The sequence below is a fragment of the Magallana gigas genome, chromosome 1 (genome assembly GCF_963853765.1).
Source record: "Magallana gigas chromosome 1, xbMagGiga1.1, whole genome shotgun sequence".
NCBI classification, from domain to species: domain Eukaryota; kingdom Metazoa; phylum Mollusca; class Bivalvia; order Ostreida; family Ostreidae; genus Magallana; species Magallana gigas.
In genome coordinates, this window is record NC_088853.1 from 52124104 (window position 1) to 52145225 (window position 21122).

The 21122-nt window shown below is 33.1% G+C and overlaps 1 protein-coding gene across 6 annotated transcripts in view; it reads right to left on the reverse strand.

Annotated features, from left to right (window-relative positions):
• Nucleotides 1–21122, reverse strand: part of LOC105348579 (uncharacterized) — a 47972-nt gene that overhangs the window by 10178 nt on the left and 16672 nt on the right. For 3 of the 6 annotated variants that reach the window (XM_066070479.1, XM_066070474.1, XM_066070487.1), the window contains 24 exons: nucleotides 17764–17901; nucleotides 16419–16556; nucleotides 14923–15060; nucleotides 13847–13984; nucleotides 13260–13487; nucleotides 11422–11676; nucleotides 10928–11029; nucleotides 10391–10528; nucleotides 10146–10277; nucleotides 9779–9916; nucleotides 8854–8991; nucleotides 8280–8417; nucleotides 7199–7327; nucleotides 6624–6761; nucleotides 5395–5526; nucleotides 5120–5257; nucleotides 4894–5025; nucleotides 3843–3980; nucleotides 3441–3538; nucleotides 2542–2651; nucleotides 2095–2123; nucleotides 1650–1909; nucleotides 971–1058; nucleotides 668–741 (listed from right to left, as the gene is read on the reverse strand). In XM_066070479.1, coding sequence (XP_065926551.1) covers nucleotides 668–741; nucleotides 971–1058; nucleotides 1650–1909; nucleotides 2095–2123; nucleotides 2542–2651; nucleotides 3441–3538; nucleotides 3843–3980; nucleotides 4894–5025; nucleotides 5120–5257; nucleotides 5395–5526; nucleotides 6624–6761; nucleotides 7199–7327; nucleotides 8280–8417; nucleotides 8854–8991; nucleotides 9779–9916; nucleotides 10146–10277; nucleotides 10391–10528; nucleotides 10928–11029; nucleotides 11422–11676; nucleotides 13260–13487; nucleotides 13847–13984; nucleotides 14923–15060; nucleotides 16419–16556; nucleotides 17764–17901 — 3287 coding nt within the window. The remainder of the gene's footprint in view (nucleotides 1–667; nucleotides 742–970; nucleotides 1059–1649; nucleotides 1910–2094; nucleotides 2124–2541; nucleotides 2652–3440; nucleotides 3539–3842; nucleotides 3981–4893; nucleotides 5026–5119; nucleotides 5258–5394; nucleotides 5527–6623; nucleotides 6762–7198; nucleotides 7328–8279; nucleotides 8418–8853; nucleotides 8992–9778; nucleotides 9917–10145; nucleotides 10278–10390; nucleotides 10529–10927; nucleotides 11030–11421; nucleotides 11677–13259; nucleotides 13488–13846; nucleotides 13985–14922; nucleotides 15061–16418; nucleotides 16557–17763; nucleotides 17902–21122) is intronic. The other 3 variants (XM_066070483.1, XM_066070490.1, XM_066070498.1) reach the window with 3 other exon arrangements.

A 21122-nucleotide genomic window follows, 5' to 3' on the forward strand; every position in this document is an offset into this window, starting at 1 on the left:
AAGTACCCAGCGTAAAATCATAATGAGGAAAAATAAAGTTTTAAAAAACCAACAACACCAGCAACAACTACAAAAAATATATTGGGTAAAAGACCAAGTTTAGGCGAGGTTTGATTTGAATAATCTTTATGTAATTAGCATGGATATACATGTAATCAGCTTTTGACAATAGACTTACTACGGCGCACGGTAACGTTCAAAATATGACGTCAAGATGACGCACGTCCAGCTGATTGAAATACCCAAATTTAAAATCACGCTGGGTTTCTTGTGCTTTTCACCTTAAAAACTAAAACAGCACTATATTACTTGTATCACTTGTATCTTATACGTTCACATTTGTTCGAGAATCATTAGATACATGTAGTTCTCAGGAGGTTTCATTTTTTAAAGCTATTTACAGATATTATAATTTCTTTCGGGCTGGCTGATGTCCAATATACAGTTACCACAACAACCACAAAATGTTTTTCGCACCATGTAATTTTTGCCCCATGTAACATTCGCCCTTTTACACTTGCAAACAATTTTGAATTAGCTGGACACAGTTGTGTTTAAATAAAAAGAATCGAGACAGTCGACAATAAGTCGAGTTTTTTATTAGCCCGCTGACAACGGGGTCGAAATTGGCGAAAACAATATGGGGGTTGTATACCGTATTACTAACCTCTATGTAATTTGCATGGATATAATCTGATTTTTCACCGCCTTGGGTGTCCAGTACAACTCGGGAATGGTCATCTAAAACAATATGTATTTTTTGATCTCTTGTAATGCATAACCATTTTAATAAAAAATGAAGAAAAAAAACCAACATGTTAACTATGTTCACTTGATTTGAATTGATGCTTAATTAACATGTAACGATCAATCTAAAATTTGAAATTTTATGAAATGGCAATAAATGGTCAATTACATACAATTTATAGAAATCCTGCAAAATAAAAATTCTAAATGAAAATAAACTTACAAGGAAAAGTTGTTTTATATCTATTCTTAGGGACATTTTCAGGTTTCTTTCCAAATTCACATGTGTGTAGCTCACCACTTGGAAGAGCCTATAATACAATTTTTATCAGAATTGTTTTTAATCACAAATAACAAGAATTTTTGTGTCAATCATTTATTTAGCTTTAAGCCAAACCTCAGTCAAGTTAAATACAAGTGTCCCTCCCCAAATGCTGTTTTATATTAGTACACTAAAAAAATAAATACTGAAGTCATCGAAAATGTATTTGGGGTGACAAATTTATGTCACCCCACTTAATTTCGAATCTCCTCTTATCTTAATATTGACACCTTTAGTTACTGGCTCGTAAACATTACATGAATAAATGAAAAAGGATACAAAACAGTCTCAGTTTACTTTTGCATTCTTAAGCTGTAAAATTGGACCACAATAAAGTACAGTGTTTCAATTTTTAAAAGTATCTCCTCATAAACGTTAGTAAAAGCAGATTTCATTAATCAAAACAAAATTCTTTGATAAAAGAGTTCTGCGTCAAAAGACACATTTTAACAATCATTTAACATTAAGAAGATATTCACCTTCATGCCGTCTTACTATTTCTCGAAGACTGAGCAACATTTTTTTTTTTCATTAAATGGGTTCTTTTATAACACATTCTGTGATAAACTTTGACCTTTACCGCATATTCCTTTCGGAAACCTTCGTTGTCGTTCTTTCCCTTCTCAGCGATAGCAGCTTCAAGCTTATCAATAGCTATATCGGGCGTTGTCTTGGTTACGTTAAAATATTCGGGATCCTCGACTATCATCCCATTCATACCTTCGCTCAAAGGTGTTGTTTCAATGGCTGGGCGACCATTGCTTGAACCTTGAGTATTTATTTTCGAGTTACCCTGTCCTGTAAGTTTCATCTCATCCTCCCTTCGATTGTTGTTCAGCGCTTTAAAATATTATGTTGAATATTTACAAAATGATATGTTACACCAACCCCCCCCCCCCCTCAATTTCGTTAAAATCAAATAATAATTCACGTCTGCATTTTAATATACACTTTCCTTTCCTAGAAATTAAAAATTACCATTCAATAGAGAAAAGAACCTGCAAGAAATGCATTATTATACTTACGTTGGCCGTGTGCACTAGACTTTCGATGCCTGAACACAAAAAAAAATTGTACAACGCAATCTTACCATAACCACCACACATTTTGAGCCATCATTTTTTATATACATGTATACACATACTGGTAATTTATCTGAATATACAATATTTCCAAATAGCATTTAAAGAAATAATAAATTAGATAAAACATTTGTAAAAACTTTTTATTTGTTAAACTATTTAAAGCCAAGAATAACCAATGTTTGGAAAAAATATACAAGAAAATTGGTTATTATTTCAATCTGCACAAGAACCATTAATTTTACAATCCCATTTTAAATAATTGTGTAAGTTTGGGTTAAATTTCAAATTTTTAAGTAACATTTAATTAATTTTATACTTGTTTAAATATCATGTACAAACAGTATCTACTTCGTTCAAAATAACGTTTTAATTCATAATGCTGTATACCTTCTTACGATGACAAACACGAGAACAGAGGCAATGAGTAAGATTAGCAATCCGACCCCTACACCAACAAATGAGGCGTTGTTCTCAGAATCACTTGTCTGTGTTGCAATCTATCACAAAATAAAACGGTATATAGGTTTTTGTTTTATTCACCTAATTATAGGCTAAAACTCTGCCATACAGTAAACTCGAACTAACTAAAAGATCTGGTGGAGAGGTGACTGAACTGCTAAGTTACTGAAAACCTACTATATTTCGCGTGCAAGAAATTTTTCTGAAGGTTTGCGAGAGCCTCTTCGTCGCGAATATTTCTCACCGTGAACCAGTCCGTGTCGTATGATTGTTATAAAAACACAGATCTGGATAAAGAATTGTCGAAATCTTTAGTTGTCGCGAACCAGTTTTTCTCCGTAAATTGCGAATTATGTGATCGTGAATTAAAGTTGGCTTACAGTTTGCCATTCAGTCATCTTTGAGGTATATTTCAGTCACTTTAAAGGAGGCTAGATGGTCGTGGCCATTTTAAGGCCATATTTACCTCTTTTAGACAAAGAGCTCTGTACAAAGGTATAAAAATTGTTCAAATTTTAATGATAAAATTATTCTTTATTCAACAATACATTATGGCCAAAAACACCATTTTTAAACGTTTAAGGCTGATCTGATCGTTATTTCGTTCCCCATCCAGCCACCTTAAAGGTGTCTGAATGGTGAAGTTTCACCTAATGATTCTCCTTAAATTCACACACTAGTATATAAATCCCAATGAATTTGAAATTTTACAGTGCATAAAATTTTCCATATCAATGGATAATTATAAATTAAGTTCCATTGCCATTTCAGTGACACACTTAATGACACATAAATATACTTTAAACACGAATATCTCGTTTGATAACCTGTTTGCAACTGCCGGTTTTCTTTTCACAAGTTCTGTTCACGCAAAGCGAACTGCAATTTTTAAGACAGTCGTAGCCAAAACGACCGTTCATACACTCTGCAAAAGAAAATACATGTACAGGAAAATATAGAAATCTGTTTTTTTAGAGCAAAAAAAAAAAAATTTCAACAAACATTAACATACTTAATTTAGTTTGAAAAATGTAATAAGTACATACACATTTTCTGTGTAATTATGTAACGATGATAAAAATTTTGGCGTGAAAACAAAAGTGGGTTATAATATGTGTCAAAAGTGTTCTAAAGTTATCGTTTTCATTTAAAATACTCTTGTTCCACGAATTTCTAAAATTATACCTGTAAACAATGATGAACTTAATAATAAAAGAAAGTTTCTCTACCTTTCGTGCAGTTGTCACCCATATACCCTTGGTCACATCCATCTGCACATGTTCCGTTTATATGATGGCATTGTTGGTTATTACGACAGTGTCCACATGGCATGCTACAGTTCACTCCAAAAAGTCCACCATCACATTCTATCAATAAAAGGGTACATGTAAATGCAATTAAAAGGGTATACAATTTTTTGAAGCGATACAAAGCTGCAGATAGTGAGGTTTGAAATCATCTTTACTGAATGTTATACAACTTAAACAATGTTTGACGGCGGACTTACGTACGGACGAAAATACCAGATTCAAGATATTTATTAACACCCCCCAAATAAAAAAAAAAAAAAAAAAAAAAAACCAAAAAAAAAAAAACAACAAAAAAACCCCACAAAAAACATGAAATATTTGTGAATATTTTCAAGTGAAATATGATGATACATCTCTAAAATAGATGGTTTCCTTTAGTACATAAACAACAAGTTTGTAGAGGAAATACAATTTTGTTCATACGTGATCTTAACGGAAAACTATATTTTCTATATAGAAGGCCGCCATGTACATGTATACAGCTGATCGAAACATGCTGTGAATATCATCGGACAACTAACAAGACAACTTTGATGGTGTATTCTTCAGAGTTGTATTAGTGATTCATTATGGTTTTAAATCTAGAACTAAAAACATCCAGACAAAAGACCTGAATGCGTTATTGTGAAAACAATCACCTAACAGCATCATCAATCATCATTTCCTATCAATTTGATTATCTTAATCGCAATGCAATCATACGAACAACAATTTAACTATCAACTCAAATATTTTTTCCCTCTGATAAATAGTCTTGCTATCTGTGGTTTAATTTATAACCTATTTCGTGTTTTACCTTTCATTTCATATTTATATGAATGAAAATAAACAATAAAGAAAGGAAGGGTGTGTATGTGTGTAGGCATTTGCGTTTGCACCAAATAAAAAAATGATCATATTTGCTGTTTACGGCACAATTTAATTACGATAGTGTTTTGCCTGAATAATTACTGGCCTTATGATTGATTACCTTCTGTACAGTATGTCCCTTTATATCCCGGATGACATCCCAGATCACAAATACCAGAAGATTTGTTACAGCTGTAGCATTTATCAGGGCATTCCCGTATACAGTTTTCTCCAAAATATCCATCCTGGCACTCTAAAAAAGGAAAACAAAGAAGCAATCATTTTGGGCAATAAACATTATTGTCTGTTGTTTAGATCTCGGAAGCAACACCATTAAAAATTGTTACCTTCTATGCATTCTGAGCCCATAAAGCCACTCATGCACCCATTAAAACACGTTCCATTCAAGTGATGACACTGCTCATTTTTTAAACAATTCCCGCACGGCACACTGCAATTTTCTCCATAAAAAAGTTCATCACAAACTGAAATGAATATCATCAAAATTACTTATCTTGAATATGTCTTGTTGTTTAAAAGTTTAATTATAAACATATTGTTACACAGAAAATTTACATGCAGTAAAATGAAAGCATAACTATCTAGATAATATCATTATTACTTGTTTCACAAAAGTCACCCTTCCATCCTGGTTTACAGCCGTATTCACAGACACCCGAGGTCTTATTACAGCTTTTGCACGTTTCGTTGCATGCTCCACGACAGTTTGGACCAAAATAACCATCATGGCATTCTACAAAAAGTAAACGGAAAATTAGTGTAGAAAAAATGATACAGATTTTTTTTCAAAAATAGGTATAAATTTCAAATGATACATATTTGTTGGACAAATTAAATAAGTGAAAGGCCTTGTGTTGTACGTGTTACTTCCACAAGTTAGTGGTGGATGACCCTTTGCAACGGAATCATTTGTTTTTTAAGTATTAACAAAACGGTAAAACGATTGGCTGTATAAAAACATTTAAACTTACTTAGGTTAATCTACCCTAGTTTGAAGTCCTATTGTTAACATAAACCACTGTCACACCGGAGCTGTGTTTTCGCGGCGATCCCGCTGCGTCCTTAAATAATATAAAACGCCAAAACGCCAAGGTAAACGCAGTAGAGTCTCCTACAGCGCCATAACAACGCAACGGCATCTTCGTTTGTCGCAGTGGGATCGCCTAGAACATTTTAGGACGCCATGCGACGGCGCGCACTTTGATTATGCACAAAGTATGCGTCGTGTCTCTGCGTTCTGATAAACACGCCGTAGAAGCGGAGGGGGTTGCCGTGACAGCGCCGTAAGGTCTCCAACAGCGCCACTAAAGCTCCGTTGGCGCGCTCAAGAAACGCAGCTATTCGCAGTGTAGACGTAGAAATAAGTCAATTGCATTTGCACAGAGACCCCAAGCTCTTTGAGATCTCACTATGTCTCTATCGCGCTCTCACTGCGCATCCATAGCGTTTGAAATGTTGTGTTTCATTTGGATGTGTTCACAGTGACCCAAAGAGTTGTTGCTGTGTTCATCGCGCTCTCTTTACGTTTCTTCTGCGTGTGTTAGCGTTTGTACCGCACTCCCATGACGTTTCTGGTGTGTTGTCATCCAGACCACAAAAACTCGAACATTGGCTATTTTACAAGTTTTCCTGAATTTTCCTTGCGATTCTACGGCGATGCCATGAATTTTACAACGCCGTGAATACGCCGTTGAACGCAACTTGGTGTGACAGGGCCTTTTTCAGACATAAGAAAGTGATATCACAAGGAAGCTCAAACGTTTATTGTTGTTACCTTTCTTGAAGGAGGTTTTTTTCAACATTTGTTTAATATAACCACGTATACAATACCTGTGTCGCACTTGGTGCCGTTGAACCCACTGGCGCATCCACCCGTGCAATTACCGTATGCGTTGTGACACTGCGTATTGTTCCTACACTTTCCACATTGTAGACTGCAATTGGCTCCGTAGAAATTGCCATCGCATGCTACGATTTTTAAAAATAAAATTAATGCTATGCATTTTTAAGCAAATCTGAAAAACAGCTAATGCCACAGAACATTTGCATTTTATTGCAAAAAAAAAACACATTACAATGCTCTTTAAGCATTGTTGCATAATGAGAACAAGTAGAATTGTGATTACGCTGAACGAAATTCATCAAATTTCTTATTGTGCTTTCTTGATATTTGCAGGCATCTCTTCTGTAGAATATTATGTAAACTCACCATTTCAAAAAAAAACTTCTGTTTGTTACCAAAAATCCTTTCATCACAAAATTTGCACTTCATTCAATTTTATGAATAGTAACGACAATGGAATCCATAATTATTTGTATTCTACAAATATGTATACGAATATAATCTACTGTTGTCTATGAAACAACAGTACATTATTCTACTGAAATATGCGTTGATAAATTACCGTTTTCGCAATAGTCCCCTTTCCAACCGGGATGACATCCACTGTCACAGATTCCAGTAACAATGTCACAGGTTATACACGTCCTGCATTTTTCCTGACAGTTACGACCGAATGTGTTCTTTGAGCACTCTGAAAAAAAAATCAAAACGACAAAATATTTATATCTTAAGGTCAGACGACACGTTCCTCAATTTTAGATAACTTTTTCCAGGAATTTGTTAATGATTTACTACTACTTTGACAAGCTTTCTTGCAAAAAATCAGGGTACCTTACCAGGCATTTCTGCAAAATACTAGAGTATGCATTATCCTATATAATCTTCTTGAAAATACACTTGAATTGTTGATATAAAAATAAATACATCTACAGCACTGCGAAATTCACTATGTTAGAAAAAAATCTCCACCGGGGCGGGGCTTTGAACTCAAGACCTCTAGAACCAATATGCTTCTGGCATTGAGCGGCCACGGTTCTAACCACTCGACCATCTAGACATATAACCAATTACAAGTAAATTTTGATCATCTTTTAATTATTTATAAAATTAATATTTTTTATTGGAATTTTTTATTACGAGGAGATACAAAAAAGATTCTCGAGGAACGTGTCGTCTGACCTTAAAAAAACACATTAACTCTTCATTTTTAATGGTCTCTGATGTTTAAATTATAGAATTTAATTTTTCTGATAATCTGAGAAGAAACAACAAATAATACTAATTTAGCAAGTGTTTAAATGTTTATATGAGTGTATCATAGAATAGAAATTTGTTACTTTCTGCTTATAGAAATAAACTTTAAAAAATATACATATGTGTAATTATATTTAGACGAAGAAATCCTTGTCACATAATAATTCTAAATATACCATTTTAAAAATACACCAAATTCAATAAACATTGCTACAAGCAATATGCATTTCAATACTGCAAACTTTATAATGATAGAGTAATTTTAAGCGAAACATGTTGTTTACTGATAACAAAAATGCTGCATAAATTTGTGAGATTGCTCTTAAACATCGATCCAGCACATGAAGCAACATATACGTTGAAATGATATTAACATAAACGGTGCTTACGTTGCATGCATTCTGTGCCTTGGTACCCTCTGTCACACCCATCCACACAGGTTCCATTTATGTGATGACACGATGAATTATTGAAACAGTGTCCACATTGCTTGCTGCAATTCTTACCAAAACGGTAATCATCACACTCTGAAATATTAATCGCCATGAAAACGGCTAGTTAAATATACTTTAATGAAGGAATATACATGTGTGTAGATTTTAGTTCAATGTTGCCCAATTTGGAGATTAGAGCACTTACTAAAAAACACGGTAAAACAATTTTATTCAAAGAAAATTTACTAATGGATAAGTACGTCGTTTCTTTATCTACAAATGCATACATACATAGTTTTCAATACAAAGTTTTACGGATCACTACACTAATGTTGTCATAATCCATTAAAACCCTTCCTAAAAACAATAACGTCATTTTCAGAAAGCTTTCACATGGTTTAGTTTCAAAAATAAGCGTTGTTCAGTTGATTATGAAAAATGTTATCTTTATGTTTAATTAAAGAATACAATAAAATATCATAAACTGTAACAGAAATTTGATCTGCAAGAATACTGTTTATCTCAATACCAGTATCACATTTGGTGCTTTGATACCCCTTATCACATCCATTAGTGCAAGTTCCATCAATATGACTGCACTTCTCGTTGTTTTCACAGTTTCCACATGAAAAACTGCAATTTTCACCGTACTTATAGTCATCGCATTCTGAAATGTATATAAACAATATTGTAAATTTTCAGCTAAAACAGTTTAATTCCATTGTAGAACTTTAAATCCCATTTGTTAGTTTATAAGTCGTCTTTATTTCACTTGGAACAAATTAGAATTTACACTGTAAAACACGCTGCAACAATAAATGATAGCGATGACTTATTAAGAACACGTTTAATGATATGTATGTATTTACAATAAATAGTTTCACAAACAATTGAAACAGAGTATAATTTTCATGAACATTCGTATTTTTGTGAAAATAGCACACAAATAAATTGGTTATCCCAACATCGGTGTTATCTTTTTCTCTTCTTGTTTTTTTTTTTTATCTTTTTTCATGCAATAAGAATCTGCTAGTTTTTATTTTTTTTCATTCGAAAACCTTCAAAACTTACTTTGTAGGCTAAAAGCTTAACTTAGATCATGCGTCGTTAGTGGTGAATTTAGATTAAGGCTACATTTTCTTAAATTAATAACGTTTGCAGTTTTTAAAGCACGTCACAGATATTTTTAATTTCAGCGCCTGATCTTTAATCAGAGTCACTGATTCTCTGAAAGAAATACCCTCAATTTTGAAGCTTATCCTAAAAAAATGATCGCGTAAAAGTACATGTTAAAACAATTTTTTAATTTTTTTTCTTACATTGGTTTATCAAAGTGCGTTGTACAAAGTGTTATGAAGTTATTCGTTTTCATAAAACAAACACTTGTTCCCATAATTTCCAAAGTTATTTATGTAATCAATAATGAACTTAATAATAAAAGAACTTATCTCTACCTTCCGTGCACTTGTCTCCAATGTACCCTGGGTCACATCCCTTTGCACATGTTCCGTTTAGATGATGACATTGTTGGTTATTAAGACAGTGTCCACAAGGTGTGCTACAGTTCGCTCCAAAAAGCCCACCGTTGCATTCTATAGATAAAATAGTAACTCCAATTAAAAGGGTATCAATGTATTAAATATTTCAAGTCTATCAGTTTATATACTTTTGATACTAAATGAGCTGAAAATGGTAATAAAAATGCATTAATTAATATATGTGCCTTTAGACATATAATATTAATGTGTAGTTCAAAATCATGAATATCATTGTTTTATGCTTGAATATTCGTATGACCTGATGAATTAGCACGATACATACTTTCTGTACAATGTGTCCCTTTCCATCCCGGATGACATCCAAGATCACAAAGTCCAGATGTTTTATTACAGCTGTTACAGTTAGCAGGACATTCCCGAGCACAGTTTTCACCAAAGTATCCATCTTGGCACTCTTCCAAAAAAAGGACAACAAACTGTGCATACTAATTCAACTAAAGAACATTTTGGTCTGAGTTAACAATTAAATATACAGACGGAACAGAGTGTTTAGGTTAATCAACTCACCTTGAGCACACGTTTCACCTTCATACCCTAATTCACACCCCTGTGAGCAAGTCCCATTCACGTGGTCACATTGCGTCGTATTTAAACAATGTCCACATTGTTTTTGGCATCCGTCTCCATACCAACCGTTGTCGCATTCTGTGATAAAAGAACGAATAAGAGCACAGTCATAAAATTGCAGTTATATGTATTTGAAATTAAATTTATAACAAAAGTTCTTTACAACGAAATTATGACTTTTTTCAATCACGTGATAATAATTGTGATAAAGTATATATTTACGAAGCCAGGGATAACAATTATTATTAAATAAATCTTTATACCATGACATATGATAGATAATAAATTAGTTTATGATAAAAAAAATATACGGTTCTTTTTATTTACATCTTGATTTATATCATAATTAATGTCAAAATTAGAAACAAGTTAATGACAATATCAAAAACAAATGACGATGAAAATAAATTATTTATAATAAAGGTTTAAAAAGTAGAAAACTACAATATTTCTGATTTGAGTGTCGCTTTACTATACCTAATTCACACTGGTGTCCCCTGTATCCAGGAATACATCCCTGACAGGTGCCCGTCTCGATGTGACAGTACCGACAGTTGACGTCAGGACAGGGGAGGTTACCTAGGTATAATCATAACTTGTTTTCATTTAACGTTTCCATTATTTTGTCTACTGTCTTCTTATGTGCATTGCGGAGAACGTATTGACAATTGCTAATTGACAATAACAAGCAAACGGCATTTTCACTATGCCATGTCACTATAAACACTCTGATACATTATACCAGTATTCCGGTTAATCAAATTCAAACTTAACGAGTGTTGTAAATTGATCAATTTAATCAAATTTAAAAGTGAATGAGATGAGATTACTGAAATTATTACAAACCTATTAATAACAATCCATGCAAGTTTAATAAAATTATGTTTTTAAAAATTTATTTTATCTTTTTAAGTTGATTAAAAATGCAAATTTACATTCTACAACAAAAATATAAACATAAACATGTTTACCATAGACTTCTACTTCACAGAGTTCGTTATAGGCGTATTCAGAATAATAACTAGGATAGGTAACTCCTGGTAGTCTCTCGTTGTAGTAAATGACGTACTGACCATGTACAATGCAAGTGGTGTTAAATACTGCTGGTATCGTGCTTCTTGTGAAGTTTCTGTCTTTGTAGCAAAGTGTTCCCTCCGACTTGTTCGTTGTGTTTGAGACGTATATAGAGAATCCCAGAAATCTCGCTGTATGCCCGTTTGATGGACCTTCAATAAAAATATACTGTATGCTCACAAAACATACCACAATGAATAAACAGAAAAAATTAAAGCAAGAAAAACAAATATCCACTCGTTTCAAAACTACTTTCCAGCAAACTAGATCAAAACAATCTGAGTAAAAAAAACTTAATCAATTTAAGGTTGTAAGGGACATTTGTCAATATTAATGTGGATAAAGTAAATTATAATCAACAGATTTTCACCGGTTTATAATTTTCAAATTTTACAATATCTTACAAAAAATAGCTTTTAAAAATATATGGAGAGGTAACAATTGTAAAACCCCGAGCGGGATTCGAACTCATGACTTACAGACTCGTAGTAAACGCTATAACCCACTGCGCTACGTTGTTAGGTGACACTATTGGGAAAGAAAATACTTTTATAATTAAACTTCATTTTATTTATTGTTTATTTCGATAAACAAAACGTCACATGAAAGTGTCCCATACAACCTTAGGGTCTTACAATGCAAAGAAAATACAAACACCCCTTCGTAATTGATATGTTGCCAAAAATAATATTTCATAAGAAAGATAACATTTAGGCCTTCTTTCCGGTACTGATACATAACCTTTTTTTTTTTCAAATCTAGTAAGTGTAACAAAAGGACCTTCACTCTTTTATACTCTCAATATTTAAAATCTAAATACGAGTCTTAATGTAGATTAAATATCAGGAAATGCCTACATGTACGTAGGCCATCCACTCCTTATGAGATCCTCCTCCATTTTACAGCTATATTTAAAGTTTAACTTATTTATTAAACTTCAGGAATTCTCCTAATTTTTATATATTATAATGATATCGATTAACCAGTATGGGTAACTGACCATAACCCCTGACTCATCATCGACATGACCTTTAATTTTTGTTAAATAACTTATGTGACTTCTTTAATGACTTAACATACAATAAGTGTTACATTAGTTATCTCAATCTTCCGTAACTACAAATCTGGAAATAAACATGAGTATTATACCGTGTATATATAGAGTACATGTATATTTCGATTGTATTGCATTATCAGCACTTTTCGAGTTCAAACTCGTTGGCGTTATATGCATCATAAAAAAGTGTTCCATATGCTGAACACAAATATTGCAGTAGTGAATCGGTAATTCTCTGCAGAAATTGCTCCTCGAGTATAGATGGCTCTCTAAGATATCATTTTTTAAATAAAAAATTAACTTGTACATTAAAAAACAACTTTTTACTTGCTTTTTAACGTAGAAGTATTTGTATAAACACTTTGTGTATTGATTACATCACATTTAAATTCAATTTATTCCCCCTTTTTGAGAAAGATAAATCCCATAGCATTTGGCAAATGACATCGGAAAGTTTGATCACTGCACCAAAATTGGAAAACAAATAATATTCTAATATGATCGCTGTCTATATAATTATTAAATTTTTGTAGCAATATCTTCTATTTCTATTGGCCCTTTTACCTGCTAAAACGATGATTATGATATATCAGCAGTTGCATTATTAATATACAATTAAAAAGCACTATTTCAAATTAATTACGATTTTAAAAATAATACTGATGTATTGGTACGTACCCCAGGCTAAATTCTCGGTCCTGTAATAGATACGAATGTTATGGATGCTATAGATGCTCTCTAGATTAACCCACCAGGTGGCGGTGGGTTGTTTCTCAGCTGATATTGAACACTCTCCTCCTAAACCGTTCAAGTTTGATTTGCGTCCATCCACAGCATTGCCGGCACTAACGTTAGCATGTCTGTATATGTTCTCCTGATATGCTGGTTTACGTAGAGCCAAGTTAACTGTAAAATTATTTAGATCATCACTATTTGAGCCTTTTAGCGAAAAGAAGTGTCTCACAAATGTTGAACTCTTATCTCGTATCACAGAAGTATTAAGAATGCTTTTTGTAAATTTCCAAAATAAAACAACATTGTTATTATGCATCATACAAAAATTTAAAAATTAACCCAGACCAAAAAACAACAACCATCAGACACGATTTCTACGAATAACTAGGTTACGCACATTTCCACATTACTCTCCTTAAATCGTATGATACACAGTTTTATATATTAATATCTCTAAGAAGATTTGGAATCTATTTTACAATGTTCGTATTTGGAACTTAGTACAAGGTGGCAAGTAACTTAAATACAACCTAGGTTACATGTGCGTCCTCCATAACCCTCTTCACATCCCTGTAAACAAGTTCCATCAATGTGGTCACATTTGGACCTGTTTAAACAATGTGCACATTGTCTTTGGCATCGGTGACCGTATGTTCTATTTTGACATTCTTTAAAAGAAAAAAAAATGAAAGTATAAAGCAATTGGTGCAAACTTACAAAGTTGTTCAAAGAAAATATTTTAAACACAATGGTAACATCCCAAGAGCAACACAACCTTATTACCAAAAGATATAATTAGCTAATTACAACGTATAGTAAAATATTATCCTCTACGTACAATTATATATATTGATTTTCGCAGTCAATGAAAAAAAAAATGGATAAATCTGAATCACCTCTATCTATTAATTTTTCATAACAGTTTTTTTCAGAAGTTTATCAAGAGCTTACATTTACGTTGTTCTTTGTACATTTCAAAACAAATACCGATAAACAGTTAAACTTAAATTTTATATATTTCAATATTGCCAGTAAAAAGGATCATAACATTTTTGTTTGATGACACGCTAATATACATAGTACCAAAATGATTCATACAAAATTTTGATAATTCATGTCAACGTGGTTTATAACTTAAATGTGGTTTTTGAAAAGAACTTTAAACCATAAGATAAACTATTTCATTGTTTTTTTTAATCCTTGAAATGAAAATGGCTGCTAGAGTGAAAGTCATTAATCTTTTTGCAAGGTTTGATAAAATTATAGTACATATAAATCGGTATTGAAACTACAGGTATGAAAGAGAAAAAAAGTACTGACGAACGAATGGATGAATGTAATCTTGGTATTACTACTCATAGCTGTCAAATTAACATAAAACTGCCCACTTTGTTAAGCTTTGTTTATTTATAGAAACTTTTTACTACATTGTGTATAAAAAATGAAAGTGCTTACTTTTAAATGATTAGAAAAACATTTTACGAATGTGTATTTTGATACAAATAACTGGTAAATAAGAGGAGATTTTTATAACAATATGCAAAAGTTAAATATAAGGATTAATGGCCTAAAAAAGCATTGCAAGCACATGTTTATAGTTACGTACCGTGATTACACGTTTGGCCTTCATATCCAGGATCGCAGCCGTCAAAACAAGTTCCATTTATATGGTGACACTGACTGATGTTAAAACAATGTCCACAGTTTATTTGGCATCCGTCTCCATATTTGTTATTGGTACATTCTAAGATTAAAAATACAAGTATTCATTTAAAAGGAATGATCGGCATGTTATATCATATCATAGCCTTATCAATGTAATGCCAAAACATTAGGGTGCAGGCAATAGTCACGATGAATAAGATATGTCGCACCGTTTTATTTGTTTCTGAAAAAGCAAGGCATGAATTAGCTTTACTTTTAGTAAACGAATTAAACTTCCAATTGATATTCTTACGCATATGTAAGGAAAAACGTAACTTGAATCATTTTGCATGTGACTATAAACGTTTTAGTCTCAAGACAAACACAATAGAATAAGGGTTTTAGTCATCTACATGTAATTAAAGATTTATATGAGATTGTCATTGCACGGTAATTTAAGAAGTACAAAGCGCAATGCGTGCGCAAATTGTAAAACTTGCCGGAAACCTCATATGGACACAACTGTGATCGGCCAAAGTCGATCACAATAATGGAGTATAAACTGTAATATTGAATAATTATGATGTTTGTAGAGGATGAAAAAAACTTTATTTCTTTTCGATATATCATTAAATCAATTACTATAATCTAATGAGCTCAGTTACAAAAATAAACAGCTATTGACTGAGCATGCGGGCAAATATGATTTCTATTTATGTCGTCAGGTCCAACAAATTATAGTTTCCCTTTATACCCAGTCAACAATTACTTTGTATTGCCTTCACTACAAATGCAAGTGTAATGTTAAGCAGCCACCAGTTATTAATGTAGAACATTCCTGCGAGTTTAGACGAATTTATTCATTGTGACGTAAACGACTTTTTATGTAAGACAAATTGACCCGGTATGCATCACAATGTTCAGACTGGTTGAATCATCAATTTTTTTTACTTGATCTTTTGTGATTACATGTAAGAACTAAGAATCATATTGCTGAAAATATGATTTTCTTGATTCCGGATTAAAGAACAGGTTCTCTGCACTAACTCTTGTCTATGTAACTTTCAGTCAGAATTTTATAAAACAATCACTCTACTCTTAAGAGCTTTGGAAATACTCGCTCTTGTCTATGAGGCAAAGACTGTTGATATTATTCTGTATTATTTATTTCATTTTCTGTAATTAATTTTTTTTTTTAAATTACCTGACATAATTGAATGAAAACGTTAAAAGGCAGCGGGAATAGACAAAGCAAACGTCTAAAATAGTAAGTATCGTCCTCTTGATGCTATGCAATTATGCAATTATATACTATAGTATAACAAACAAAATGTATCAAGCATACAAGAAAATTTATGCTTTTTTTTTTTAATTTAATCAATTTTTTGTCAACAGATCTTTTGTAATACTGATCAAAGCGTTCGTGTAATTAAAGATCCCCAGGAGTGTACAGCTTACCTTGATGACACCGAGAACCTCTATATCCCGGATCACATCCCTCAAAGCAAGTCCCGTTCACATGGTAACAGATCGTCTTGTTCACGCAATGACCACATGTTTTATCGCATCCGTTTCCGTATGTTCCATTGTCACATTCTACAATCAAAGTATCGAAGTACTGAAAGCCTTGATCTTTTGATGTGTCATTATGCATAATGTGAAGTAAAGGCTGGCAATCTTTTTCTTTATCGTGTTTTCTCTCTCTCATGCTTTAAAAGTCAGCAAAGCGTCAGAGAGCGACTAATAACTATTAACAATAATATACACATGTATCTGTCTAGTATAAAATGAGCAGAGCGTAGAATTTCAATCATGCATTGAAAAATCATCCTGCATTCGTTGATTTGCAGCCTAACACGTAATCAATAAAGAAATCACTCATCGCTAAATATATTTGAAAAAAAAACCAACCCAAAATAATAGATTGAAAGGCGACACATGTGAACATATAACAGATAATTCTTTTTTTTACGATATTTGAATATGTATAACCACTTAATAGGATTTGGCAACAGGGGCTCTGGCTATCTAAATCACCACAGCCATGTTTAAAATTATTTTTTATAAAGGGAATCATAATCTGCCATTATTTTGAAAGAAAATCCAAATCGCTCCTACGTTCATTGTCATGTACAGTTGGAAATATTGTTTGGCAAGTAGCCATCCCATTAAATCAAATGAGTAAAATAAATACATAATATCAAAATATATTTACAGAATCCTTTTTAGGCCTTTAGAAGGAGGTTGTTAAATAACCTGAAGTATTTAGTAACTACATTTCTTCTATTTTGAACATTGTTCGCCCAGATTCCTTTTGTAATCTTCTCCTCTAAGCTTTGCACAGAGAGAGAGAGAGAGAGAGAGAGAGAGAGAGAGAGAGAGAGAGAGAGAGAGAGAGAGAGAGAGAGAGAGAGAAAGAAGAGAGTGTGTATGTGTGCGAGTCTAGCTTAAAGAAACTTATTCTAAACATATAATTTCAAAATATATATAAAACATAAAATATAAAATATAAATAAATGGTTCTGGTGTTTAATGCGGTTTCAAACATATAATAAAAATAAATCAACAATAGAGCAGCCAAAAGAAACAATAGGAAAAAAAAACATTTATATATGTATGTGTGACATGCCGCTCAGGATACTTAACAACTGAAGTACTTTGTTTAACACAATTCAACTGTGTTTGTATATCTGTGATAAGATAAACAATGTAATGCAATAATCCAGATTTAATAAATTTCTAATCCACATATTCTAAAAGCTTTCAATTATACTCTTACGTCAAATTGTTTCTGGTGAAATACCTTTGTCGCATTTTAAACCCTGGTATCCATTTTCACATCTTTTCATACAAGTTCCATCAATGTGATGACATTGTTCACTGTTCTTACAGTTGCCACATGACTTGCTGCAGTTTTCTCCATACATATTACCATCACACTCTTAAATTTATATTGATAGAAGAACGCGTATTAATTGCAAAACCCCCCCTAAAACAGGCAATGATATACAGGAAAATTAAATTTACTGAATTTCTGCAAATTAAAACAAGAGGCCCATGGGCCACATCGCTCACCTGAACAGCAGTTCCTTGTAACATTACATTTCGTAGCATATGCTTTTTCTATTTTAAACATTGAACCCCTTTCTGGGGACCAAGTAATGGTCCGAGGTTTATGGTTGGCTTGAACAACATAAATAGTAACATAGGAATGAAAATGTGTAGCACTGCGGTGGGACCGCACGTACACAACCTGAAAAACTGAACGTAGAAGAGTTCCACTTCAAGAGGAATAACTCTCAGACTGTACAGAAAATTAAGAAAGATAACTCTTGGTTCCACTACATTAGAGTTTACACAATTTGAGGATCCTTGCATAGTAATCTCACAAACTGTAGCATTATAGTTCTCGAGAAGGACTTTTTAAAAACATTTTCAATATATCTTTCTATGTTAAACTTTGAACCCCTTTTGGGGCCACAGTATCAGTCCAGTGCTAAAGTTTTAATTATTTGGAATCTACATTATTTAAGGATGCTTGCATAGTTATCTCACAAGCTGAAGCATTATAGTTCCCTAGAAAAAGATTTTTCAACATTTTCCCTCTATATTTCTATGCTAAACTTTGAACACCTCTTGGGGCCCCAGTATTAGATTGAGGTCACGGCTTTTATAATTTCGAATCTACACTATTTGAGGGTGCTTACGTAGTTATCTGACAAATTGATGCATTGTAGTTCTCGAAAAGAAGATTTTTAAACATTTTCCATATATACCGGTACTTCTACATTTAACTTTAAACCCACCTTGGGTCCCTAGTATTAGTCCAGGGGTCACTATTTTAAAACTGTCGAACCTTCATTATCCAAGGTTGTATGCATGATAGTAATCTCACAAATTGAAGCATTGTAGTTCTCGAGAAGAAGATTTTTTAACCTGTTACCTTTATATTTCTATAATAAACTTTGACCCCATCTTGGGGCCCCATTATTGGTCCGGGGGTCACGATTTTACGAATTAGGAATCTACATAAGCGAAGGATGCATGCATAGATATTCCACTAACTAAAACATTGTAGTTCTTGAGAAGAAAATTTTTAAACTTTTCCTTTGTTTTTTAAAATGTTTAAATTTTGAACCCCTCTTGGTGCCCATCAATTGTCCGGGAGTTACAATTTTTTGAATCTACATTATTTAAGGATGTACATGTATGCATAGTAATATCCCAAACAGTTGCACGATGGTTCTTGAGAAGATTTTAAAACATTTTCCTATATATGTTAAAATCTAAACCCCTCCTGGGGCCCCACTTTTGTTCTGGGGTCACGATTTTTACAATCTTCACTATATATACAAGCTTTTGTGTATGTATTGGCATTTTTGGTGAAGTGGTTCTTGAGAAGAAAATTTTTAAACATTTTTCATATGTAGTTCTATGTTAAATTTTGATCCCCGCCTGGGGCCCCAGTTTTGGTCCGAGGGTCACGATTTTTACAATTTAGAATCTTCATTATACATACAAGCTTTTGTGTAAATATTGGCATTTCTGGAGCAGTGGTTCTTGAGAAGAAGATTTTTTAAACATTTTCCTATGTATTTCTTTGTTAAACTTTGAACCCCGCCTGGGGCCCCAGTTTTGGTCTGAGGGTCACGATTTTTACAATTTAGAATCTTCACTATATATACAAGCTTTTGTGTAAATATTGGCATTTCTGGTGCAGTGGTTCTTGAGAAGAAGATTTTTTAAACATTTTCCTATGTATTTCTATGTTAAACTTTGAACCCCGCCTGGGGCCCAAGTTTTGGTCCGAAGGTCACGATTTTTACAATTTAGAATCTTCACTATATATACAAGCTTTTGTGTAAATATTGGCATTTCTGGTGCAGTGGTTCTTGAGAAGAAGATTTTTTAAACATTTCCTATGTATTTCTATATATGTTAAATTTTGAACCCCGCCTGGGGCCCCAGTTTTGGTCCGAGGGTCACGATTTTTACAATTTAGAATCTTCACTATATACACAAGCTTTTGTGTAAATATTGGCATTTCTGGTGCAGTGGTTCTTGAGAAGAAGATTTTTTAAACATTTTCCTATGTATTTCTATGTTAAACTTTGAACCCCGCCTGGGGCCCCAGTTTTGGTCCGAGGGTCACGATTTTTACAATTTAGAATCTTCACTATGTATACAAGCTTTTGTGTAAATATTGGCATTTCTGGTGCAGTGGTTCTTGAGAAGAAGATTTTTTAAACATTTTCCTATGTATTTCTATGTTAAACTTTGAACCCCGCCTGGGGCCCCAGTTTTGGTCTGAGGGTCACGATTTTTGCAATTTAGAATCTTCACTTTGTATACAAGCTTTTGTGTAAATATTGGCATTCCTGGTGCAGTGGTTCTTGAGAAGAAGATTTTTTAAACATTTTCCTATGTATTTCTATGTTAAACTTTGAACCCCGCCTGGGGCCCCAGTTTTGGTCCGAGGGTCACGATTTTTACAATTTAGAATCTTCACTATGTATACAAGCTTTTGTGTAAATATTGGCATTTCTGGTGCAGTGGTTCTTGAGAAGAAGATTTTTTAAACATTTTCCTATGTATTTCTATATATGTTAAACTTTGAACCCCGCCTGGGGCCCCAGTTTTGGTCCGAGGGTCACGATGTTTACAATTTAGAATCTTCACTATATATACAAGCTTTTGTGTAAATATTGGCATTTCTGGTGCAGTGGTTCTTGAGAAGAAGATTTTTTAAACATTTTCCTATGTATTTCTATGTTAAACTTTGAACCCCGCCTGGGGCCCCAGTTTTGGTCCGAGGGTCACGATTTTTACAATTTAGAATCTTCACTATATATACAAGCTTTTGTGTAAATATTGGCATTTCTGGTGCAGTGGTTCTTGAGAAGAAGATTTTTAAAGACATGCACCCTATACTCACTGTTTCGCAATTATCTCCCTTTTGAAAAGGGCTGTGCCCTTCATTTTAACAATTTATAATCCCCTTTCCATAAGGATGCTTTGTACCAAATTTGGTTAAATTTGGCCCAGTGGTTTTTGAGAAGAAGTTGAAAATGTGAAAAGTTTACAGACGGACGGACAGACAGACGAACGGACGGACGGACGGACGGACGACGGACAACGGGTGATCAGAAAAGCTCACTTGAA